At 41.8% G+C, this 26,447-nt stretch overlaps 3 protein-coding genes and 1 non-coding gene across 5 annotated transcripts; 3 read left to right on the forward strand and 1 right to left on the reverse strand.

The window, feature by feature from the left end:
* Positions 1-561: 561 nt before the first annotated feature.
* On the reverse strand, positions 562-7,265 carry LOC101745378 (MICOS complex subunit Mic60). Of its 2 annotated transcripts, XM_038020663.2 has the most exons (18): positions 7,108-7,265; positions 5,608-5,771; positions 4,923-5,079; positions 4,517-4,607; positions 4,044-4,115; positions 3,711-3,880; positions 3,517-3,643; positions 3,263-3,426; positions 3,069-3,191; positions 2,921-2,993; positions 2,427-2,515; positions 2,237-2,347; positions 2,048-2,165; positions 1,834-1,965; positions 1,471-1,574; positions 1,298-1,399; positions 1,140-1,225; positions 562-1,074 (listed from the first exon to the last, which is right to left on the reverse strand). In XM_038020663.2, the coding sequence occupies exons 1-18, from the start codon at positions 7,150-7,152 to the stop codon at positions 897-899; spliced, it is 2,106 nt and encodes a 701-aa protein (XP_037876591.1). In that variant the 5' UTR covers positions 7,153-7,265; the 3' UTR covers positions 562-896. The 2 variants fall into 2 exon arrangements, with proteins under 2 accessions (XP_037876591.1, XP_037876592.1); XM_038020664.2 differs by lacking the exon at positions 4,044-4,115.
* A 740-nt stretch (positions 7,266-8,005) lies between these two features.
* Positions 8,006-8,860, forward strand: LOC101742782 (large ribosomal subunit protein bL35m). The gene is made up of 2 exons (XM_004926069.5): positions 8,006-8,167; positions 8,304-8,860. The coding sequence occupies exons 1-2, from the start codon at positions 8,146-8,148 to the stop codon at positions 8,810-8,812; spliced, it is 531 nt and encodes a 176-aa protein (XP_004926126.1). The 5' UTR covers positions 8,006-8,145; the 3' UTR covers positions 8,813-8,860.
* Positions 8,861-13,703: 4,843 nt separating this feature from the next.
* Faah (fumarylacetoacetate hydrolase) lies at positions 13,704-19,741 on the forward strand. Its single transcript, NM_001110293.1, is given in 5 exon segments — positions 13,704-14,215; positions 14,580-14,799; positions 16,273-16,437; positions 17,608-17,774; positions 19,208-19,741. Coding segments are annotated over 5 exon segments (993 nt in total). The 5' UTR covers positions 13,704-13,931; the 3' UTR covers positions 19,365-19,741.
* On the forward strand, positions 16,845-16,917 carry TRNAV-UAC (transfer RNA valine (anticodon UAC)). Its single transcript has one exon. It is a non-coding gene; the product is annotated as a tRNA-Val (tRNA).
* Positions 19,742-26,447: the final 6,706 nt, after the last annotated feature.

Below are 26,447 nucleotides of genomic sequence, written 5' to 3' on the forward strand. Positions count from 1 at the left end.
CCCACCTGGTGTTAAGTGGTTACCGGAGCCCATAGACATGTACAACGTGAATTTCGCCACCTTGAGATATGAGTTCTTTTTTTTTCTACCTATGTTCATAGCCTTGAGAGGCTATTTCAACTTACTCTAACGTGTAGGTGAGCACACGGGGCTCAAACCTGACGATTTTGCTAACACTAACCCTAGCAAGAGCAGTGCTTCGCAGAATCTGTTATCACTCAGAAACTCAGCGGGCTGTGTCTGTGGGGTATATAATAAACATCGCGTGCGCCCGCCAGCGCGCATAAAAATAAGAATATAAACAAAAATAAGACATGACTTAAACGTCTTAGTTACCAGGTCATAAAATCTCATAAATAACAATCGCGTGCGCGATAGTATGGCGCCGTCCGGCGGCGAGGAGCGGGCGAGGCAGACGTCGTTGACGGCTGTATCCGTAATAAGAATTTTCAAGGCACTAGCTCAGGTTCAGATATAAAAAAAAACTTAAAATCAATAATAAATTATAGATAACGGAACGAAGCGAGGGCGGGTCGCTAGTGTAAAATAAAACCAACGATGTTCAATTAAAAATCATTTAATTTATAATTTACTAGACGAGATATTTACAGTCGCGAGTTCCGACTCGGTCTCACTTCAACGGTCGTCCACTCCGACCGTTGTTACATTTTAAATGCGATCGTTTGCAAAACATTTTTGTTATTTTGCATTTTTTAAGGTTTCGAAGTTGCCCTTGGACATCATTTACAATTTTTTTAGGAAAACCAACGACGGAGATTAATTAAATAAGGAGAGTAAAAAAAATTATGTAAACAGTTTTCAAAATAAATGGTGTTATTTCATTGCCAGTCGCGGTGCGGTAGGGTCGGCGGCTACACGTGCGGCTACACGTGCGGCTACACGTGCAGCAGCGAGGACAGCTCGGCGTGCGCCATGAGCGCGTGCGCGGCCTGACGCACGGCCAGGTGCTCGCGCGCCGGCCCCGCCCACGCCGCGCCCGCCGCCCGCCCCGCGCCCCGCAGCGCGCCCACCAGCCGCGCCGCCCGCTCCACCGCGCCGCGCTCCAGCTGCCATCTGCGACAACCACACATCAGTCCCGCCGCACGAGAACGAGCACTGACAACAAGTTAAACCCTTACCTGGCCCGCTGCATGATCTCGAAGTTGTCCAGCTTGGTGTAGTCCACGGGCTTGTCCTCCATCTCCTCCTCGGGAAGCTCCGACAGCTGCCAACAGTCACAAGCCGCTTTATGACAAGTACAGACGAGCCCGCACTCCGCACGAGGCGCCGCACGTACCTTGTAGAACAGCAGCTTGGACTGCAGCCAGGACAGGAAGTACACCGGCAGGGAGGCTCCCTCGCGCCCCACCAGCGCCACCTTCAGTACTGTCTTTTCCATCTGCAAATATATAGGTGGATGTAAACCAGGTGGTCCGCGGGGGGCGGCCGGGGAGCGGGGCGGGGACGCACCCTGTCGAAGCTGTCCCGGAGCTCCTGCTCGGTGGCCACGCCGTGCTCCAGCGCGTCTCGCGAGATGCTCTGCAGGATGCTCTGCACCAATTTGTCGTCCTTACCTAATAGTTCAAAACATATAATTATTATAGTATTATAATGATCGTAAGATAAAGAGAAAATAACTAAAAAGTTCCGTCTTTTCACGAGCAATGACCGCTGGGCGCGCCCCCAGTCAGTCTTGTAACGTGACTCTTAGGATCAATTTGAAATTCCGTCTGATGCCGAACAGTCGCTCCCGACCTGAGGGTGTCTGTGCTCATGCGATCCTGTAATGTCGGTTACTGTCCCCTGCAGGGAGGGTGCAATAGAGGCTCGTACCGGCGCTGCGCACGGCGGCCACGTGGTCCCGCAGCGGCGCCCGGCGCGGCGCGGACAGCGCGGCCAGCACGCCGCCCGCCGCCGCCCACAGCGCCGCGCTGCGCCGCGCCTCCTCCTCCGCGCCCGCCCGCTCTGCGCGCACAACACACTCGCTCTATGACTGTTACTTCACTAGGGGAGGGGAGGGAGGGGGGGTTGGGGGGCGGTGCGTTACGTTTGAGCGCGTGCTGCACGGCGGCGAGGCGCGCGGCGGCGGCGCCCAGCTCGCGCTTGTGCTGCGCGCGCTCGTGCTCCAGGCGCTCGGACTGCGCGCGCGCCAGGCGGGACATCACCTGCAACGTCACGCCACACGTCACCGCCCGGTTCACTGGCTCCGCGTCGTACCAGAAGGTGCCTCACTGACCTCTTTCTCCTTGCTGGCGACCTTCTCCTGCAGGACCTCCTGCTGTATCTCGAACTGCTTCTTGAGCTGCTCCCGGAGGCTCCTGTGGGCCTCGGCCTGCAGCGCCAGGCTCTGCGACACGACAGGCTCCGTTAGTCGGGCGATCGGAGCCCCCGGCCACTCCCCGGAGCTCGACACTAGTTGCACTCACCCTCTTGAGGAATTCCTTCTCCCTCTCGACGCGTTCCGCTTTGATTAGGTCCTCCACTTTAGCTTCGATGAGCGCCTTCTCGTCGTGACCTGTGGAGCGGTCGCGCGTCAGGGGCGGCCCCGTCGCAGTGACGTCACTCGGCGGGTGACGTCACTGACGGCAACAACTTGTCACACAATTGTGCTATCGTGATAGTAATGGACATGTTAATTGAATCGTTCTTATATTTATATAAAGTATCTTGACATCAAACGCCCCCACTGACACGTCCGTTGTCGCTATCTCTACGGTCAACTGTAAAAATCACCGACAGGCAGAGACCCCGCGGGCGCCGGTGACCACAGGACCAGCAACGGTGACCACGGGACCGGCGACGGTGACCACGGGACCAGCGACGACGACCACGGGACCGGCGACGGTGACCACGGGACCGGCGACGGTGACCACGGGATGGGCGACGGTGAAACCGGGACCGGCAACGCAGCGGTACTGACACTCAATGGCGCGGTTGATCTTCTGCTCCCGCACGGTCTGCAGCTCCGCCAGCTGGTTTTGCAGGAACTGGATCTGTAACATCAATCGTTAATTTACAATAATTATTTGAGAGCACAAAGTGTAGTTATGGCGCGGGGCGGGCGCTACCTGTTTGAGCGTGTAGACGAGCAGCAGGTCGACGTGCGCGGAGGGCAGGGAGCGCGCGCTGAGGTCGGCGCCCGGGAACAGCGCCGCCAGCTCCGCCCGGAACGCAGACCGGGCCGCCTCCACCTGGCGACAGTACACAGGCCTTACGTTCCTGATCCCGAGGACGCTTCGCTAGTGCACGCGGGTCCCCGTACCTTGTCCCAGTAGCGGTCGGCCAGCAGCGCCTCGTCCCGGCACCGGCAGTACTCGGCCTCCGCGGCCGCCAGCTGCTCCCCGAAGGCGGCGGCGTGGCGCCGGGTGGCGGCGGCCGCGGGCGGCGGCACCGGCGCCCCGGCCTCCAGCGCGCTCTCCACCCGCTCTGCAAGCAGTGCATGCGGATATCAATCTAATGATGCAATAATATGTGAAAATGTTAGTATCACTAGAGGGCGGGGCGGAGTGTACTGACGGATGGCGCTCTTGGCGCGAGCGGCGGCCTCCGCGGCCTGCTCGTGCGCCGCGTCCCGCTCGCTCTGCGCGCCCTGCAGCGCCGAGAAGTGCCTCTTGTCCAGCTCCTCCACGGTGGACTCCACTATCTGCGAACGACGCCAGAGTACAGGGGCTGTGCGGGGGGTTGGGGGGCGGCGCGGCGGGGGCGCCCACCTTGTAGAGCGCGTCGTTGTAGCGCTTGCAGTGCTGGGAGGCGCGCTTGTAGCTGTCGAGGGCCAGCTTGGTGTTGTCCATCATGTCGCGCTCCAGCTGCACCAGCTCGGCGGGCACGGCGGCGGCCGGGGCGCGCGCGGGCTCGCAGCGCTCCGTCTGCACCACCGTAGCTGCGCAACACGTTCAACTTTTACTTACATATGTACGTTTTCAAATATTAAGAGATTAGATGGGATTTATTTGTTTTTTTATTGTTTTTTGTTAATTATGTTTAAATAGTTTATGTAGGATGCAATATTAATATTGAGACAATCAGGTAGCCTATCGACCTACCTGGTGTGTCTACATCCGGTGTTCCAAGCTTCTTCTCCTCCACGTAGAGGGGCTCAAGGGAGGGCGGAGGCACTGTTAGTCACACGGAATACAAGTTCATAACGTTTATTAAAAATGATTTGCTTCACAGATAGTTCAGTGGCTGGCTGAATTAAAGTACTTTTATTTACAGGTTTGGAATCAATAAGTCTTATCAAACAACTTAAGGAGTCGTGCTGGCTGAGCCACTTGACTGGACTGGATAGCAATGTGTTGAAAAACAAACAAAACAAATGAAATGAAATACAATGAAATAAAATACAAACAATGTTTCTCCTGAATGTCAAGCAAGGTACTTTTCTATTTTCTGTATGAGGTATTAAAGATTATTAGGATAGATTTAGTAATTATATGCACATATGATCATTATTTTATTAATAATAATTGTCATACTAATTGTAATTAATAAAAAAATATATGAGTACAGTACATACATTGGAAGTCTTTGCTGGTTGCCTTCTTTGCTGCATCTGCATCTATGTCCTGCTGTGACCTCGACTTTATCTCTAATGGCGTAACACCTTCCTGTAATTATTTATGATGTTTAATAATAATTTATGTCGATGTGACGTAAATTTTTATTAGCTAGGCTAGAGCTGCAGACTTGATCCGTCTTACTCCCAATCATAATCAATATCTTTTTAATTGGTTAATACTTAAATTAATTTGAAATTATTTTGTAAAACCATCCTCATTTTGACATAACTGTAACAAGTAGTGAAACCCGGTTACGCCCTGCTGTGAGCATCCCTATTGAATTTCACAGATTCCTTGAAAGTACTCAGCCGCCACTTGCCGACAGACTTTTATATTTACATATATAGGTAGTGTTAAGGTAACCTTTCCAAACACAAAGTGGCTGATTGACGTGGTGGCCTGGTTGAAACGGTCCACTGTAAACTTCCACGGTGAAGACTTCTCCTGGTAAACGAGAGCTACCAGGTCATTGGCCCAAGGGACATTTGACTCTAACCAGTTTCGGGCCTCTGGACTGTGTCTGCAATCAATTTTAACAATTTAAATATATACAAGTGTCGTAGCCTAAAGGATAAGACGTCCGGTGCATTCGTATCTAGCGATGCACCTGTGTTCGAATCCCCCAGGCGGGTACCAATTTTTCTAATGAAATACGTACTTAACAAATATTCACGATTGATCCATGGTGAAGGAATAATATCATGTAATAAAAATCAAATCCGCAAAATTAGTTTGCGTAATTACTGGTGGTAGAACCTCTTGTGAGTCCGCACGAGTAGGTACCACCACCCTGCCTGTTTCTGCCGTGAAGCAGTAATGCGTTTCGGTTTGAAGGGTGGGGCAGCCGTTGTAACCTTACTGATATTACGGACTATACGGATATTTTGCTTTGAGATTAGAGCCAGATTTGAGATACGAGGAATCACACACTACAGCAGCTGAAAAATGAAATAAAGTGTATGAAAAAGAAGAAATATCTTCTATAATTTTTCCTTATTATGTTAAATGGTTTGAGACCTTAGTTCCATCAAACCTAGTAAAAACTAACTTGGCATAAACAACAGCAGCTCCAGTAAGTACAGTCGCTCCGACAGTGCTCCAGAAGAGCTTGCGTGACTTGCGGGGTTGCTGTCGTGTACCATGATCCTGGGAGTATGAGTTTTGACGAAGTACTATCAGTGCTGCTGAGGACCCATCAATGTGTCTTCTTACCTAAATCATATATCTAATGTTAGTTGTTATACATATTACTTACCTTTTATATTTATTTTGGTCCATGAATATTACTTTAATAAAAAGGACATGTTTAATGTCATAAACAACTTTCCCTAGTATTTGTGTTTCAAAACCAAGACATACCATGTTAAGATTTATATTGTTGACGGGTCAACAAGCCCATGGCCCACCTATTGTTAAGTGCTCACTTAATCCTGTAGACAACACAATGTGAATCCTGTCCTGAACCAAAGCCAAATCAACTGTATTCCAAACCAGAGTGCATGACCACTTCGCAACAAAAATAGGCAGGATGATTGCACCTACTCATACAGTTTTATAATATACCCTACTATAATATATTATAGGTTATAGGTATACATATATATATATATATATATATATATATATATATATATATATACCCTATAAATGCCAGTTGGCAATTGCAGTATGCTGGTGTAATTCTGAGCTCAGAGAACAATGATAAAATAAGATGACAAAAGATAGGGTGGTACTAATCTAGGTCAAAGGCACACAACCGTTATGTTTCTCACAATAATAAACTTAGTTATGCTATGAATATATATTCAGTTAATAAAAGGACTATTATTTTCCCCTTTAGTTTCAGCCGTTTATTCCCTTTTTGACATAGGATACTGTCTGTTCACACTTTGCGCATGACCATATTCGATACATTTTTTGGAAAGGCTCAGGATCAATGAATCATCTGATATAATTTACCACACAATGCACTACAAACAAAGAACGATTTTTCAAAACATCTTCTCAATCAAATACTCACTTTCTATTGTATGGGACATCCGCAAATTAGCTTTCATTACTTTAGCGTTGTATTTCAACTTTGATGTTAATAATTTATATTTAACTTCAAAATAATTAACCTATTTTTTTTTTCAATTGTAATCTAATTTAAAACAATTTCTATTGCATTTTGTGAAATTTGTTTCTATGTAAACAATTTGTATAACTTTTTGTTGGACTCGCTTAATCTGCTATGATATCAGTGCGTGTGTGTTGTGCATACAGCCTTAGTCATATAGGTTACATTTAGGAAATATGACATCAAAAGTATTATGTAAGGCACAACAACTTCAAGGTCTGGTTTGTTATTCCAATGAGGGCTGGCCATACAATCGGTTTTACTATAACAGGGAGATAATAATGTTTATATCTTGCCGGAGAGATCGTAAAACATCAAAACACTGAGAAAAATCGTTGTTTGGAAACACAAATGTTCATAATGTACTAAGTATAGAAAAAAGTATTAAAATAAAACATTTAAAAATTGTCCAAAATTTTATGTACTCACCAAAACTAATTTAGCATTCGATAAATGATTCGTAAATTTGTACATTTTCGGAATCTCTCCACTTGGGCCGTCAAATTTTTAGAGACTAAAATAAATATCTATGGACTAAAATAAATACGGTAGATATTGTCTATGACTAAAATTATCAATTTTATTTCCACTGTACCTATCCATTGACCATAAAGTAAAAAAAAAAAAAAATAGGGGGCCATTTTACCATTGGGAAAATTTGGTTTGTATTTAATGAGTTTTGCTATTTCTTCAGGAGTATTTCGAGTATTTGATACTGCAAATAACTCTATTTAGGCACTGTAATGTAAACCAAAAATAAAAATATTTCTTAAGGATAACGGTAAGATGTTAACTTTTTTTATTCCACTTGCTATTAAGTTGTTACAAGAGTCCATAGACGTCGCAAAGTCATTGTCGTCACACACCTTGTAACATGAGATCGTGGTCTTAACAGTATTGTATATCGACTATCCTACCCTTTCAGCCGGAACATGTCACTGGTTTGCTACAGAAATAAACAGGATTGCGGTACAATACTATATTTATTCATTTACTGTTTCTTCAAGTTTAGCGTGTAATGTTCTAGGCTTATTAACCGTTTAGCACCTGTTAATATGCGTGAAGGAAAAGGAAATAAAACTGTTAGACGTGATTTCTCTGGCTCTTTCAAAAAGCCTATCGAACTTTCAATAAATTCCTACAATTTCAAGAAGATAAAATTAAGTTATTCAGCGGTTGATTCTTTTTTATACCTGTTTTATTTTAGTTTAGTCCATAATCAATTTCATATTAATTAATTTATATTTTTTCGTTGTTCATTTATTTTTCGTGTACATCTCTAGCAAAAACATTTTTTTTTCAAAGACTTGGCTGTATTGGCTATGTTTTATTTGCTTAATTTATCGGTATGGAAGAATGTAAGAACCTAACCACTTTATCACATTAATTTCTATTTTCTAAACCCAAAAGGTTGTGGTTAGTTTAATTTTGCATAAAATATGTTTGAACTATAACATTTTTGTAAAAATGCTGCGTTTTTTAAGTACTGGTAAGGAATAGTATATAAATAACTCTATTTCACTACCATAAAATTATTAACTTTGAATTTACTTAATTTCCTCCGTATTCTACTGTCTAAGTAGATTGTGTTCCTTTTTCATATGAATATTTTTTTTATTTTTCAGCTGTTCGCTATGCTCGATGTCTTCCGGCTTCGCCCTTACACAATGCAATTACGCTTACTACTAAAGATGTCAGACATTTCTCAGCCTTTAAGAATATAGAGATACAACCTAGATCCTTGTTACCTCAAAATTCACTTCTAGCCAACAAACAAATATTGGACATTTTAATGAAAATTGATTTTACCCCAACAAGATCGGTTATAAAGTTTAGTTTAAAAAAAGGCAAAAGGAAAACAGTAAAGGCTGTTATCAAGCGATTTTTTAGACTGCACTGGGGTGGCTGGATTCGGACTAAAATTGGAAGGCACAAGAAATTATGGAAGAAATCATCTGCAAATAAAAGGAGGCTAAGGCAACATGTGTTCTGTAACTCTACACAAAACACTTTACTTGATAAAATGGTGACGAAATACTGGAAGAGACCTAAGCATTATGTAGAAGACCCTTATGCTCCATATCACACCCGTGAAGAATTTCACTTCACAAGAAAACAACCTATACAGAAATAATGCTATTTAGTTATCAGTAGATCATAATTAAATTTAGCTTGGAACTTATTTAGTACTTTTACATTTCTCCTGTTGAAGGTTATTGAAATCAGATGGTCGAAATAGGCACAGAACATGTCATTGTGTTGAACCATGCAACAGGCCTATATCAAGCAGTGGATATCTAAAGTTTGATGATGATGAATGCTTTAGATGTATAAATTTAGTCTGTCTGTTTAGTCATTATTGTGGTCAAATTGTGCTTATTAGAGCTATAGCTATATACATATATCATCCAAAAGTGTGTGAACGTTCGGTTAGTTGTTGTCTATTTTATGTACATATGAGAACGGGCAATTTGTTCCTTGTCATCTGGTTTGTGTTTGTCTTTTAGGAAGTAAAAAAAGTACTGCCAGCTGTTAGTCACATACACCCTCGTTCCGATTCTCTCTTTATTTTTGAATTCTTATCAAATGACTGTCATTAGTTTGTGTTTAGTTGTTGTAGGTCTTATGTCCTGTCAAAGAGGTTGCACGCCACGACAGTTTGGAAACACAAAGGTAATTTAAATAAAAATGTCATTAAAACACAGTCATTATTTATTACATTTAAATCTGAATAAAATATGAATGAAGCTATCATTTAGTGAAATATAATTACCTAATGCAAATAAATAATAACATAAAAAAAAAACAACATTTTTGCTAGTCAAATGACTGACCCCTAATTTTTTTTTATTTGTTCACAAATTTTATTCAATCTTTTCTTCGATCAACAATTGTAACTGTTGATCGAAGATTCTTTTGACAATTTACCAAAATATTGGGGGTCCAGTAATTTCCATATACTTTGTAAATTCTTCCACAACTGTACTAAGTTTGACAGACAACAGTTCTTAACTTTTCTATCCAGCCCATCCCATACTAATTTCATGTGAGACAGATCTGGCGATTGTTTTTTTTCTTTGGCGTCGTTTATTACCGCACAATGGAAAACATGAAATATCAGTATATTTACGAGTACGAAGTCTACCGTGGCACCAGTGCTGCAGAAACAGCTCGAAGGATTAATTATGTGTACGGCGCTGGTATCGCAAAAGAAAGCACGGTACGTTTTTGGTTCCAACGTTTTCGTTCTAGAAATTTCGACTTCAGAACCAACCCTGTGGACGGCCAGAGACCAAAGTAGAAAATGAAGAATTAAAGGCTACGGTTCCATCACAAAGCACTTCAGAGATAGCTGCAGGCTTCGTGGTAAGTAATAAAACTATATTAATCCACTTAAAGCAAGTCGGGAAAGTAAAAAACTTGAACGATTTGTATCTCATGAATTGAGTGAATCGAACTTGCAAACACGCGTCGACTGCTGTGTTACTTTGCTCAACCGACACAATTATGAAAGGATTTTAAATCGAGTCATTACTTGTGATGAAAAGTGGATACTGTACGATAATCGGAAGCACTCCTCGCAATGGGTGAACCCTGGAGACCCAGCCAAATCCTCTCCTAAACGAAAATTGACTCAGAAAAAGTTACTTGTGAGTGTGTGGTGGATTAGCGCCGGTGTCGTTCACTACAGCTTTATAAAATCTGGCCAAACGAGTATGGCAGATATCTGTTGTCAGCAACTGAAAACCATAAAGGAAGAAGTATCTGTTAAGCAACCGAGTATGGTCAATCGCTCTAGGCCACTGCTGCTCACGACAACGCAAGACCACACACTGCACAACAAACAACCACTAAGTTAGATGAGCTACAATAGGAATGTCTGCGTCATCCACCGTACTCTCCGGACCTTGCTCCAATTTACCATTTCTTCCGGAATATAAACAACTTCTTACAACGAAAAAAATTCAACTCCGATGCGGCATGCAGTCCAAACCGAACAGCCTTAAAAAAATTTATTGATTCTCGCTCCTATGGTTTTTTTAGTAAAGGGATCAATGAACTACCTATGAGATGGCAAAAGTGCATAGATAACAACGGTGCATACTACATATTAGTTAAATACAATTTACAAAAAATAAATTACTTTATATTTATTTATTTATTTATTTATAACTTCATATACTAGAAAGTATAAAGGCGGACTTAATGCCATAGGCATTCTCTAACAGTCTACCTTAGGGGAGTGCAGAGATGAACCTTGGTAGGTGTAGTGTGAAGGTGATATTACTTAAACATATGTGTATATATAATATACATAATATTTATAGATACAAATACTCGTACTTAAATAAATACATATACATAAATATATAGATATACATAAATATATACATATACATAGGTATCATAAATATATACATATAAAAACATATATAAACAAATATTATCAATAAGATGACTCTGCTAACTCTCTGAGAAACAATTCTCGAACCTTCCTTTCTTCCTTCCTTATATTCCTCCCGTACAAAGCGCCAATTTCATATGTGCGGACCTATAATATAGGTACGTCGTATTGTTATATCCTAAGTGATCTATGATATATCTATGGTATTATCTGTGCTGTATTTAATGCTGCGGCACTTTTTATTCTTGTCGAACCATTCGTTTCGATATCGAGTAGAGGGAACTCGTTCTCGCCCCCGTCATCTGACGGCCGGAGTCCCGCAAGGCTCCGCGCCCTTCCCGTTATTATTTAGTTTGTATGTCAGTGATATACCCCGGTCTCCGGAGACCCATCTAGCGCTCTTCGCCGATAACACGGCTATCTACTACTCGTGTAGGAAGAAGTCGCTTTTGCATCGGCGACTCTAGATCGCAGTAACCACCATGGGACAGTGGTTCCGGAAGTGGCGCATTGACACCAACGCCACGAAAAGCACAGCGGTGCTCTTCAAAAGTGGTCGCCTTCCGAATACCACTTCGAGCATCCCACTCCTTAATAGGCGCGTTAACACCTCCGCCGTTAGCCCCATTACTCTTTGGCCAGCCCATACCATGGGCCTCGAAGGTCAAATACCTAGGCGTCACCCTCGACAGAGGGATGACACTCCGTCCCCATATCAAAACGGTTCGCGACCGTGCCGCCTTCATATTATGCTATGCTTTGCAAGCGAAGCAAACTTTACCTCCGTAATAAGGTAACTCTCTACAAAACTACAAATGTTCATGATTGACTTCCACAAACCACGGTGAAGGAAGAACATCGTGTAATAAAAATCAAACCCGCAAAATTATTATTTGCGTAATCACTGGTGGTAGGACCTTTTGTGAGTCCGCACGGGTAGGTACCACCACCCCGCCTATTTCTGGGGCTTGAAGGGTGGGGTAGCCGTTGTACCTATACGAGACCTTAGAACTTTTAAAGTAGATGTCTGTATGTATGTAGATGTCTATGGGCTCCAGTAACCACTAACACCAGGTGGGCTGTGAGCTCTTTCGCCCATCTAAGCAATAAAAAAAAAACGCATACACCCCGTCATGACGTATGCAAGCCTAGTGTTCGCTCACGCGGCCCGCACAAACTTGAAAACCCTTCAGGTTATTCAATCCCGATTTTGCAGGATAGCCGTCGGAGCACCATGGTTCCTCAGGAACGTGGATCTCCATAATGACCTGGAACTTGACTCGGTCAGTAAGTATCTACAGTCGGCATCATTGCGCCACTTTGAGAAGGTGGCACGACATGAGAACCCTCTTGTCGTGGCCGCTGGAAACTACATACGCGATCCTGTAGACCGAATGGTAATCAGTCGACGTCGCGCAAAACACGTCATTACTTACAACGTTTATTAATTGTTTAATGAAAGTGCACAAATGTGGGGAAATGAAACAAAGCCGCTGGACGTAACTTCTCGGGCTCCTCCAAAAAGTCCACTGAAAAAATCTCAGTAAATGACCACCATTTTACTGAGATTATATTTCATCTCATTTCATTTCACTCCATATTATCATTTTTCATAAAAATAAGAATATAAATTAAAATGAGACATGACTTAAAGGGCTTAGTCACCAGGTCATAAAATCTCATCAAAAAAATACGACACTGTTTTTACAATACTTACAAACTTTTTGGCGGGGACGCGAGGAGTGAAGTTTTGTGATTAGTTTTATTTTGTCTTTCTTCAGGTTTAAATGTGTAATAACGGTGGTTTATTAACTGTTTAATATCTGTGAATGTGCACAAATGTGGGAAAATGAAACAAAGACGCTGGACGTAACTTCTCGAGATTGTCCAAAAGTCCATTGAAAAAATCACATTTTACTGAGATTATATTTCATCACATATCATTTCATTTAATTTCATCCCAGGTGATTAATGCCTCAAATTAATCATCTTCATTTCATTTCACTCCATATTATCATTTTTCTTAATATTATGAATATAACTTAAAATAAGACATGACTTAAAGGTCTTAGTGACCAGGTCATAAAATCCTTAAAAATAAAAAATGCGGCACTGTTTTTAATGCTTACAAAGTTTTTGGCGGGGACGCGAAAAGTGAAGGTGTGTGATTATTTTTATTTTGTCTATTTTGTGTTTCTTCAGGTTTAAATGTGTAATAACGGTGGGTTATTAACAGTTTAATATCTGTGAAAGTGCACAAATGTGGGAAAATGAAACAAAGATGCTGGACGTAACTTCTCGGGATCCTCCAAAAAGTCCATTGAAAAAATATCATTTTACTGAGATTATATTTCATCCCATATCATTTCATTTAATTTCATCCCTGTTGATTAATGTCCCAAATTATTCATCTTCATTTCATTTCACTCCATATTATCATTTATCTTAAAAATAAGAATAAAAATTAAAATAAGACATGACCTAAAGGTCTTAGTTACCAGGTCATAAAATCCATTAAAAAAAAGTTTACATCATCATAATAACATTTTGAACAATAGAATTATAGAATTTATATTTACACAAGCGAATACTAGCTACTAGTTTTCGCATATGTTACAATCTCATGCATTGAAATAACCTATGGATAGGTAGCGACGTAAACAGGAAACTGATCAAAATAAAATCTATTCTTCACTTCACACACTACTTTCTGCTTTAAAAACTGGTCAAAACTAGCGTTCACTGCTTCGATCAAAATCGCGATAAACGAATTGGACGTTACATAAGTCTCAATGGTTTTGTTTACGTATTGCTGATTGCGCCTAAATCTTTACGAAGTACCTAAACCATGAGTAGAGTGATAGGTGGTTCCGCGTTATCTTTCATGAAAAGTCACATATTATCGAAAAGTGTCAATAAAATAGACATTTTTCTGAATACAATTAGATGTTTTTCTGTAACTAAAACTAGAAACATGAAGTTAGTTCAGTTTTCATACAAAGATAGTCCAAAAAATATACGTGTGGGCTACCTGGAAGGAGATGATATTGTAGATATTAATAAGGCGGACTCCAGTTTGCCGACCACTTTGCTCCAAATACTCAGGAATGGAGACTTAGAAAAAGTGAAGAAGTGAGTACATTTATAAGCTGAAATTTATTTTCACAAACACAATTATCTTTAAATTAATGTATTTTGAAAAAGTTTATTAACACAAAAAAGCTTATTTAACTGTTAATTGTTTTCTGTAAGCAGGGTAAAGTGTGAGTGCTCGTCAGTGTACGCTGTGGTCCTGCTTATTAATGTTGTGAAAAATGTGTTCGAGTTTGAAGAGTGGGGAACTTACAATTTTATAGTAATGTCTTAGAGTTGGTTATCATATTCATGTTGTTAAGTTAGGCTTTCAATGGTCACTTAAGACTTTAGTTTCATACACAACTAAATATATAATTTAAAAAAAAGTAAGTTATCAGATCTTTATTTTCCATCTTAATAGGTTGAAATCAACAAAACCAGCAACTATACCACTATCATCAGTCACTCTAACTGCACCCATACATGGTGTAGATAAAATCCTCTGTATCGGCTTGAACTACAAGGATCACTGCCAAGAGCAGAATCTCACCCCACCTCCTGTGCCGATGGTGTTCAGTAAATTTTCAAGCACCATCATTGGACCTGATCAGCCTGTTAGGATCAGAACTGATGTTACTAAGGTTAGAATTTAATACAAATAAATTTTTTTTTTTTTTGGTGTAAATACACCAATGAATTCCAAAGTTAGTTGCGGACATCTTGCTTGCCCTCACTGGTGGCTAGCATCACTCTGCCTATCCACTCTATCTTGTCTGGTGTTAATTATTCTCATACTCAAGAACTATTAGGGCCCAGGGGTCATCTACTCTATATGCAGTATACACAGAATGGTTTGGAACAATATATATTGAACATAATATCTGAAAAAGTAACAAAAACCCAGATCCATGCATTCCATCACTGCAATGAAAGGCCCTGATCACAGCAGCATAGTCAATGAAGTCTGATTGCCACCAGTGAACTGCTTTGCAGTAGACATGTTCACTAAAATTGTGTTTGTTTTATTTTTGTTCACAAGTGCAGGTGTTCAAGGTTCACCTGATGCTAAGCGCTTTCATGCCAACCCATAGATTAATGAAAATGTTAAAAATTCTTATTATGTGTACCAGAGCTGTTAGGGTCAACCATCAGCGTGAATCACAGGAGAGCGACGTGACGCCGACGTGCGCCAATTGGGGTCAATTAAATCTCTCCGCGCCGTGTAGGTGCACATGATCTCGCCGAACTCAACACTTTTAGTATCATTTTGTCTGCTTTCTTTATACGAAGGCGCCCACGATATTCTTATTAATTAATTCATTTAAAAATGGCATCTTCGCATTGCATCGCATCGCCTTATATAATTTCTGTTGTCAGTTTGAATAAATCAAGGAGCTCATGATCACCTTCAGAAATGAGGGCCTAATAAGTATAAATATAGACTCATCTGTTATACTGTTGAGGCCTGGTGTTGACGGTGGCTCCCCCTTGCCGTGCTAGTACTGACCTCTGTATGTCTATCAAGATGATCTTGAAGTCAGTGCCTGAAGGCGAATGGCCTCTGGATGGTGCGTGGCCATTGTCGCTTATGGATATTATTAGCAGTAACAGGAGGTGACCGCACACTTATTGATGACTTTGTATCTACAATCCCTCGACTTCTGTACTTATAATTTACATCACTACAGGGGTAATTAAATAATAAGACCTTTTTAAAAATAATGATGATATAATGATAGTATTCTGTTCTGTAGGTATTGAATGAAACATTGTATTCTGTGTTCATCTGTATATATCAACTACCCAATTTACCAAACCCAGCATGTATAAATTATATTTTGACTGTTGTTGGATAAACACTACTACACGAGTAGATGTGATATTCAAGTTGACTAATAAGAGTCATCATAATAAGGTCCTGGACTTCCACATATTGTAGACTTGCTTAGTGAGTGTCACGGACCACCGAGGACAACATTAACAAACACCTCGAGCGATACTGAACCAGACCGAGATGTGTGTAGACTCTTACCTTCTATTGCTATTACAAAAGTTCCCGGGAGCGGTATTGATCAAGGGCAAGTTTGTCGATGAAGCACAGCGGCTGTTTGCAGAAGGTGGACTGGGAGGTGGAGCTGTGCGTGGTGGTGGGGCGCGAGGCCAGCTGCGTGCGCGAGGAGGACGCGCTGCAGCACGTGGCCGGGTACACCGTCGCGCAGGACATCAGCGCCAGGGACTGGCAGAAAGAGAAGAACATGGGGCAGTTCCTGCTAGGGAAGGTACGTCTCTACTACTGCCTCCTCTACTACTTGATCATTTGAAAAATGTATTGAAGAAAATAGACATAATCTTCATAAACCATTTTTTTTTTTACCAAAGCTGCAGCCACGCAACCCGACGGTTTATAAAGGCTGTTTTCGCTTTTAATTTTGTATTTTAAACGCAGTCGGGTTTGCTGTTTAATAATGAGTTATTATAATTGTGGACCCACCTTGTTCCTTTCTGGGACTCATAACGCGGTGGATTAATTTCATGAAGATGAGTCGAGTCATTAGACGTGATAAATCGACTTACTTTACCATTTGTTATGTTACATTTTAAATTATTTACAAAATATGAAGTAATTTACAGAGAATACAGAAAGTTATTGTTAAAGAGACCCGCCGTTTAGCTCGATGTGTAAGCGGGTTCCGTGGTGTAGTGGTTATCACATCTGCTTTACACGCAGAAGGCCGCCAGTTCGATCCTGGCCGGAATCATTGTTTTTGTATTTTTCTAATTCTGTATTTGGCAGTTTCGTTTGCTACATACTTTTTTGAATTAAACAAAATAAAAATACATAAGTTTATAAAAAAATTAATCACAACATTCTCCTGCGTCCCTACTAACGGTGCTTACTACACAGCCCACTGAGTTTCTCGCCGGATCTTCTCAGTGGGTCGCGTTTCTGATCCGGTGGTAGATTCTGCGAAGCACGCCTCTTGCTAGGGTTCGTGTTAGTTTAGTAAATTCTCCGAGGTTGAGCCTGTATAGCCTCTTAGGCTACCAGCGTATAGATAGGGGGAATAAATATTTGTATTGTATGTATTTATTTTATATTATATATTATTATTAGGGTAGTACATATACAAATAATAAGTGTTGCCTTTGAATTCTAAATAACGTGTCGAAATTGTATTCGTCCTTTATGTCGTTAATTAACAAATTCACGGTTTGTACGTTTGTCGTAAGTTCTCTCCGTTCCCTGTACCCGACGCCTGCTCACAGCACGGCACTACAGTAAGTGATAGGCAGATTTGGTAGGCAGCGGCTTGGTTCTGACCCTGGCATTGCTGAAGTCCATGGGCGACGATAACCACTCACCATCAGGTGGGCCGTGTGCTCGTCTGCCTACAAGGGCAACAGAAAAAAAAGTGAATAGCGTCAGTCACGTGGGCGCGTGTGTGCAGTCCATGGACACGTTCTGTCCGCTGGGCCCGTGCGTGCTGACGAGCGACGAGGTGGGCGCGGCCGTGGAGCTGCGCGTGTCCTGCTCGCTCAACGGGGTCCTCAAGCAGAGCAGCAGCACGGCGCAGCTAGTGCACTCCATCCCGAGCCTGCTGCACAGGATCTCCTCGTGAGTCTCCCGCTCTCTACCTGTCGACTTGCCGCTTACAATACTCGACAGTTGTCAGAGTGAATATTAGTTACATAATCAAAATATGGAGTGCTGTTTTCAAATAAGGTCATTAATTGTTTATTGATTAGTGGTTTGTTTCCACTACATTTGCAACTTCTTCATCGACATGAGCACGTTAGAAATACGAATTCCATTGCGATAGTTGGCAGAAGCTTTCAACGTTAGCGTCCAAACAATATGATGCTAATGAACCAAATCAGCATCAAATTGCAAAGGTAACAAAGGTTAAACTCTGGTTCAACTCCTAGACACTCTCCCAAACGAAACCTTACCCCTAAAAGTCACGGTCGCTGTGTGGTGGTCTGGTGCCGGGTCAACACATAACGGCAGCAGCATTACTGCGCGTGCACACTGTGGGGAACTGAACACGATGCTGGAGAAGCTCTGGACTGTCTGACGTACTCGCCAGACTCCTACTATTCCCAAACTTAGATAAATAATTAGTACATACCAGACAGTACAAAATGCCTTTGAAGAGTTTGTTGGCTCCCGTACACCTGACTTCTTCAAGTAAGACATTAGAATGTTACCGTTGCGCTGGCAAAGCTGGCTTACAATAGGTTTATATAATTATTATAAAAATATGACTTTAACTGTCTGTATACTAAACGGCAATTTCACAGGTACAGACCTAGTATTATACAATATCATAATATTATATTAGAAAGGGGAACTGTGGAAGCTACTTCAAATTCTGTGCGTGTTTCATTTTAGTGCGCCTAGTGGCTCTACGAAGGCCCTAGGAAAGCCTGAAGGTTTAATCGAGTCTGAGCACTACAGTCTGTTCCCTAAGGAGTATTCGAAGTGCTTTATACACAACTAGCGACCCGCCCTCGCTTCGCTTCGGAAACATTAAAACACACATGAAACCAACAAAAAAATAAAAAATAAATAAAAAAAAGTAGCCTATGTTCATCAGGCACAATGTCGGCTTCTAATGGAAAAAGAATTTTTCAAATCGGTCCAGTAGTTTCGGAGCCTATTCGAAACAAACAAACAAACAAATCTTTCCTCTTTATAATATTAGTATAGATATGTTAAGTTACCGATACCATAAACTACGCCAGTATATATTCAATATTTATACAACATTGAGTGGAACAAGAAGCGAGCAACGAACGAGCCGACGGTACACCTAGGGTTAAATGATTATTGGAGTCCATAGACACCAAAACTTGATTGGGGTCCGGGCTGAGCGCGCCCGGCTTGTGCCGTCGTCTTACCATAAACGCACAGAACAGCCGTGCACTTTGGCTTAAAGGACAAGATAGCCTCACGTCTCAAGCTGCAGCCGACCTCACGCTGCAGCCTGCTCATACAGGCCGCTATTAACATGATGTTAGAGTAAGCGGTGCGCGTACTGTGTGCAGCGTGATGACCCTGGTCCCCGGCGACCTGATCCTGACGGGCACCCCGGGGGGCGTGGGCATGTACCGGCAGCCCCCGGAGTACCTGCAGCCCGGGGACGTGCTCACCAGCGAGATCGAGAAGATCGGCGCCTTCGACGTTCGCATCGAGAAGTTTTAGCGCGACCAACCCCCGCCCCGCACCGGCTGTCTCGACTCTATTTCAGCCAGCGACTACCCACATATTATTATATTGTAATACCATCGTTGTACTGAATGATAATTAACTAATTTGAATCACACGGCATTACCATAGTCTTTGGGCGATGACGATCGTGCTATTCGTGAAAGTCATTCGTAAACATTTGTTAAGTAAATATTTAATTAGAAAACATATACGTACCGGCGGGACCGCGCGCCGCCCGCGGGGGACTCGCACTGGACATCACTATCAGTACAGGGTACTTGTTGTTCAATGTATGCTGGTATTTGATTCTACTATTGGTGTTAATGTTAATGCTGACCTAAAACTGTTTTGTAACTGATCATTTATATTATATTAAATAAAGATATATTTAATACATATCCAAGTGATGTTTTGAGTCCTATGATTGCCTAACTACAACTGTTTTACCAGAATCTAATTATTTTATTTATGGTCGTTGTATGGTGCGTTTAATTGAAATACTACGAATATTTACTGGTGGTAGGACCTGCGTGAAAGTGAGTCCGCGCGGGTATGTACCACCGCCCCGCCTATTTCTGCCGTAAAGCAGTAATGCGTTTCGGTTTGAAGGGTGTGGCAGCTGTTGTAACTATACTGAGAACTTAGAACTTATATCTCAAGGTGGGTGGCGCATTTACGTTGTAGATGTCTATGGGCTCCAGTAACCACTTAACACCAGGTGGGCTGTGAGTTCGTCCACCCAACTATGCAATAAAAAAATAAAAATAAAATCGCTCTAGGCACTCAGTTCTTCGTAACAGCTTTATTTAAATGTTTGCATATGTACGTCAAGTTCATATGTGCTTGGAAATGTGAAGTGAGCTATTGAAGTATTAGCGTCGTACCCTCACCGGAGCTGGACAGTAACAGTAATGAGGTTAACTACATTAATTAACCTCGCCGGCACACGGGACCCTTCTCTGACATCATCCCACCGCGCGCAGCCACACGGAGCCTACACGTAATCTTAGCGACGTGCTAATTAATGTACTGAAGACTATATGCAGCTCTTTGTCTGCCCACCGTGCGTAAGCCGCCGCGCCGTCAGCGACCTGCCTGTCGTAGGGAAGGATCTTGTCGGGACGGGTCTGTTCCAGGCAACCCTTCACTTTTCCTGTGTTAGGGATGCGTACATTCCCAACGGAATTTATCCGCGTCTACAGAAAAAGATACAATATCGAGCACTACTTAGCTAAACTAACATGTTTTCTATACTAATATTATAAAGAGGAAAGATTTGTTTGTTTGTTTGTACTAAATAGGGTCTGAAACTACCGAACCGATTTAAAAAATTCTTTCACAGTTTGGAAGCTACACTATTCCCGAGTGACATAGGTTGTAATCTTTTTTGAAAAAAATTAGGGATCCTTACTAAAACTCCAATAATATAACCCAAGGTTTTTTTGTTAAAGACCCGAGCGGAGCCGGAGCGGGCCGCTAGTCATAGATAAGTTTGTGGAAATTGCCTCATGTTCTTGAGTAACGGAATGACAGGAGGGTCCCGCGGCTGCTGATTGGTGAATGGCTCCGTAATTGAGCCAATCGCCGTCTTCCGCTCGCTCGCAGGAAGAACTATTTGCGCGCGTCGCTCCTTCCATACAATGTTAAATTGAATGCTGCCCAAGGGGACTTTATTGAGTTAAGTGGTCGGTACGGGTAGCGTCCGGTCCGAGTTGACCCCTGGTTTGAGTCCGGCCTGTCTGGCTCGGAGCTCAATACAATTCGGTGTATTCTTTTGACGCCCGCAGAATCTAAGTCTCTCTATCCGACGGATATTCATCGTTATGAAGATAATTTCGAACAATTTAGTAGTTGAGTCGAGATCGGTGGTCGACTTTATTGATGCATGCAATTTTCTATTTGTTACGCAATTGGGACTCGTTAGAGGGTGTCAGGCTATTGTCGCGAGCGCCTCACGCGTGAGACAGTTCGGTGATCCCTCACCATTGGCCACCAATTTTGAATAGAGAGACGTCGAGACGTCGAGAGATCCGATCGTGTGAGATCTGTATCATCATGACTGGATTATCGCTGCTTTGGAAGCTGTTACTCATGATGAGATTGCCGATTGAAACAGCAATTTCCTCTTAGGTCAACTCATCTTCTGAATCTTGTCCTACAGTTAGAGACGAAATCAATCCATGCACATCTTCAAAATGTATCAACGTTCACTAATAAATTAACTTGATGTCGTCAATTACGGGCTAATTAGAGATCAACAGCTGTCGTATCAGTTGACAGTTCAGTTGAACTCAGTGGAATGTGACTATCAGCAAAGGTTCTAGGCACGGAACTTTGTGTCAGTATTTTAAATATAATTTCATTGTATCTCATTTGAAGTGAACTGTAAGTTCTTATGAGAAATAAAAACTCTTTAAACCTAAATTGCGTTACATTTGCAATAGAATAGCGACATTGAGAACTAAATAATCAATAAAAAGACATAAAAGCGTGACTCCAGATTTTGTCTCCATTAAAATTATAAATAACTAGCGACCCGCCCTCGCTTCGCTTCGGAAACATTAAAACACACATGAAACCAAAAAATAAAATAAAAAAAGTAGCCTATGTTCATCAGGGACAATGTCGGCTTCTTATGGAAAAAGAATTTTTCAAATCGGTCCAGTAGTTTCGGAGCCTATTCGAAACAAACAAACAAACAAATCTTTCCTCTTTATAATATTAGTATAGATTCGTTTATTGACAATTGACACCGACACAAAATATTAAAATGTTACTACTAGACGTTCTTTACTAAAACTGACCCAGTGTTAAGGCGAGAATGGCTGCTAATACAAAATGAAAGACAATCGAAGTAAGACTTTTAGTACCTACCCATACAATTTTCAATATATATTTTTTTTATTAGCCTCACGAAAACTTCCAATGAGAAATTCTTAGAATGTAAAAATGTTGAATAATATAGGACGCCGTATGCTTCGACGTTCGACAATAGCTACATGTGCCTCGAACATTGGTTCTGCACTTTACTCTAGGTCACTGTACCTGTGGCCACTGAACCAAAGTAGAGGGTCTGCTCCTTGTCCTGAGCTTTGAAGATACAAGTACTGGACTATTTAGAGGTCACCACTTCGAGCGACACGTTTCAATCTCGTCGATATCCTGCCGGTAGGTAGACGCACCAACCTACGGCTTAAAGATTCTAAAATCACTTTAGTTTTTATTTTATTTTTTATTGCTTAGATGGATGGACGAGCTCACAGTCCACCTAGTGTTATGTGGTTACTGGAGCCCATAGATATCTACAACGTAAATGCGCCACCTACCTTGAGATATAAGTTCTAAGATCTCAGTATAGTTACAACGGCTTCCCCACCCTTCAAACCGAAACGCATTACTGCTTCACGGCAGAAATAGGCAGGGTGGTGTACCTACCCGTGCGGACTCACAAGAAGAGGTCTACCACCAGTCTCCGTTAGATAAAATTAAGGTAACTCAATTCAACTTTAATATTTTTTGATTGTAAATTAAACTAACCTATCCGCAGACTGTTTATATTTTCAGTTATAAATAAATAATAAAATATTTTAACTCAAAAACTGGTAAAGGATAATAAGTAACATCAGGGATGGAACATCACATGTTTAGGTACTTAGTTTGTTCTGTCTAGTAAAGAATCATTAACTTTATATATCATATTTTACTGTGGATGGTAGCAGATCATATTACCTATAGTACCTAAATGGGTACACTCCTCGCAGCCAGCCGAGTGCGCGATGGCTTCCGGTGCCGGCAGACCTCACGTTAACCGCCTTTAAACCGGGCCGTAGGGCTGCCACGCGGCAAAAATAAGCCCCGATGGTGGAGGTCATGGTTCGCTCGTAGAACACACCCTGGACCCTGACTCCTGACCTACGTGGGTTTGAGTCTCAGTATATGTCTATTTTGCTTACCGACGAACTGACGAACTATGACCCACCACTATGTTGCGGTATCGGAACACTTAAGTACCTACCTACCTATAAAATTATCTACGCTGTAACTATCTTTTACTATTAGTTACACGTATAGTCTTCTACTTTTGAAATTGATTAGTGTATAATTTATCCAAATAAATTTTTCATACTCAAGAGCAAAGGTGTCCGGCGCACTGGTTTTTGTCTTTAATTACTTTTGTAACCTGTAGCAATGTTCACCGAACAGACGGAATGCGGACCGAACAGTCGCCATCCAAACCCAAGACCAAAACACGTCATTTCAGATCCCCCGATCGACTATTTTATACAACCTAAATACCGGTAACCGTCCTCGTCGAACCCGTCGAGTCTGACGAAGGGCTCTGCAACCCTTTAACTTAACTTGCAACCCTCAGACAGCCCACGGAGCCTGCCTCACGCTGCCCCGCGCTGGACGGTCGCCAGCGCGTCGCGGCACAGCTCTAACTAGCAGTTATTGCTGAGAGCGTCATAATCGGTCAATTGAACTACAAATGCCATAAACAATCACGATCATCAGTAATGTGTCTGGAGTCCGCCTAACATCTCACTACTACAGTTGTTGCGAATGTGGCTATCTAGATTGAAAGCGTTAAAAGAAGATATCCTAAAAAAATATTTATTTATTTTCAATGTATTTGGATTGATATGTCTAAATCACGAATGAAATTGACTTCAATTAAAACCTCTTATGTTTTTATATATAAATTATAAAAGTAATATTCTTAGTAAATGTTATGTTATGGTAGATGCGAGATTTCTTAATTAACCTCCACGATTCCGAGCTAAGATTGTCTCCAGTAGCTAGCACTAAGATGAGACAAACGCGAGACCACAAGTTACAGCCAGTTAAGCTTACTTAACATCTTCTACAAATATTCTAAAACTAAATCACACAGTTGCGGGGTCACACGCGGGCCAGGAGCTAGCCGGGACCGAGGTATGTTCGTGGGTTTTGGGGGTTAGACGGGGGCGCACGGTCGCGAGTCTCAGTGTCAAACAAGACAGTGATATGATCCTGCAGTGCACAGTTCGTTGACTTGTTACAGACGCTGGAAAGAAGCGCACACGGTCTAACCGAGGGACCCGCTCTAAGACTTTTGCGCCTATGAACTTAACAAGCAAGCCAAATAAACTGTACAGTATAATAATATACTCCATTTAAACTATAAAAACAAGGTCATTCTTTTACAGAATATATGATCACAGATATGAACATTTACAAAATGTAGGTACCTAAACTTGAACAATCGGCGCGCATGCACTGATCGCAATCCGAACCTCGGGGAATCCCAACTGTCTTTTGTGAGCCGACTATCAAAGAAGGAATCTATCTGAAACGCGAACAAAATAGAATGAGGTACACACATTCCCAAAAATAAAATATAATTAAAGAAATATTAGTGAAAAAGTTTTAAAATATCAAATAAGGAATAATTGCACAAGCAAGGTAGCTGACTGAATTTGTCGCGAATCTTTACTACTTTTAAAATCAAAAAGTTAAACCGAAGATTATGACAGCAACCTTAATTCTGTAAATTTCATTAAGCAGACAAAAGAAAAAAAGTTAAATTTTATTATTAATTGTCGATTATAGCCTCCGAGATCAATGATTATTAAAATTAACGCTGCACATCATTCAGTGTGGGAGGGTAGGAAGCCAACAATTACAAACACGAATGGAAGTTACCTCAGGCCTGGCTGCACACGAAGCATAGAATGTAATATTTCCTCGAAAATGTGGCCTACTCACGTTGGTGAAGCTACATGGTTCTGAAAATTTTAACATGATTAATGAAATGTTAGAAGCTCTAGCAGTCGGTCAAAACTTATTGATTCTTCTGCCGCATCAACCCGATGTAAACAACCCATTGTTTTGTTTTGGAGAAGACAGGGACAACCGTCGACAAACGAATTTATTAAATCCGTTAATCGCGTGGTTTAATTAAAATACCGATCGGAATCGAACTCGGACCCCTTCGCCCACCGACCGACGAGGCAATTAAATATTATTATGTTGAAGCGTTCGTAACCCAATGGGTCAGACGTCCAGTATCCTCAACCCAGTCCACCGGTATCGGCTTGAAGGTTAGGTTAGCCGGTATACAAGCACAGATTGAGCGAGTACTCAGATTTCTATCTTTAGTCATTAGTTGACAAGAATCAAACAACGCGAGATCATGGCCCAATAGGTAGGTAAGCAGTTCAGTCATCATTAAACATGGATATTAATAAAACGCACAACTTCTAGCAACACCTGTTCATAAAGTGAAGTCGTAAATAGCTTAGTGGTTACCAGAGCCCATAGACAGAAACAACCTGAATGCCGCCACCCACCTTGAGACCTGAGACCTCTAAGCGTCAGTTTTATAGTACAATAGCTGCCCCACCCTACAAATAGAAATAATGTTTCTGCTACTGCTCCACGGCAGACCAGGCGGCAGGTCACGACATGCCCTAGCACCAGTAAAGATGCCGTCGTTTCTAATCATAAACATAAACATAAACAAATAATATTGTTATATAGAAATTGAAATTGGTTTACCTAATCTTACATTTATCATGCACAAGACTAAATAATAGTTAAACCCAGACCTGAGCTCATTTCAAATCTGAATATACCTACTTGTATTTTTTTTATAATATTAAGATAAATTTAATGAAATTGAAAACATTCCTTTTTTTCAATGACCACAACTGGCGGCTGGACAATTCCAGAGACAGGGCGAAGCCGTTGCGTGTCGCCGGGGACTATGTATTTACAAAATTCGCTTACTTAGGTTATCGGTCGTCGCAGTGCTCGGAGAATATCTTAAAGTTTTGTGGAGTGGGGAACAAATTAAAATACGTCACTTAGCCTCAAGGGTATTGACCCCATTTGCGGAAGGAGGGTAATGATTTTCGAGCTTATGTGTGTGTTTTATGAGTCTCCCTATGTGCATTAGTGCATTAGATCCGTATATTATTCGTACCCACTTCTATGATTTTGCTGTGAACAGTGTAGTTTAATACGATGCCCGCGAAATGAATAATCATTTTGCTAAAAATATATTTTTAATTTTGAATTGAAATATTATATTGT

Source organism: Bombyx mori, chromosome 26 (genome assembly GCF_030269925.1).
Source record: "Bombyx mori chromosome 26, ASM3026992v2".
In the NCBI taxonomy this organism is placed as follows: Eukaryota; Metazoa; Arthropoda; class Insecta; order Lepidoptera; family Bombycidae; genus Bombyx; species Bombyx mori.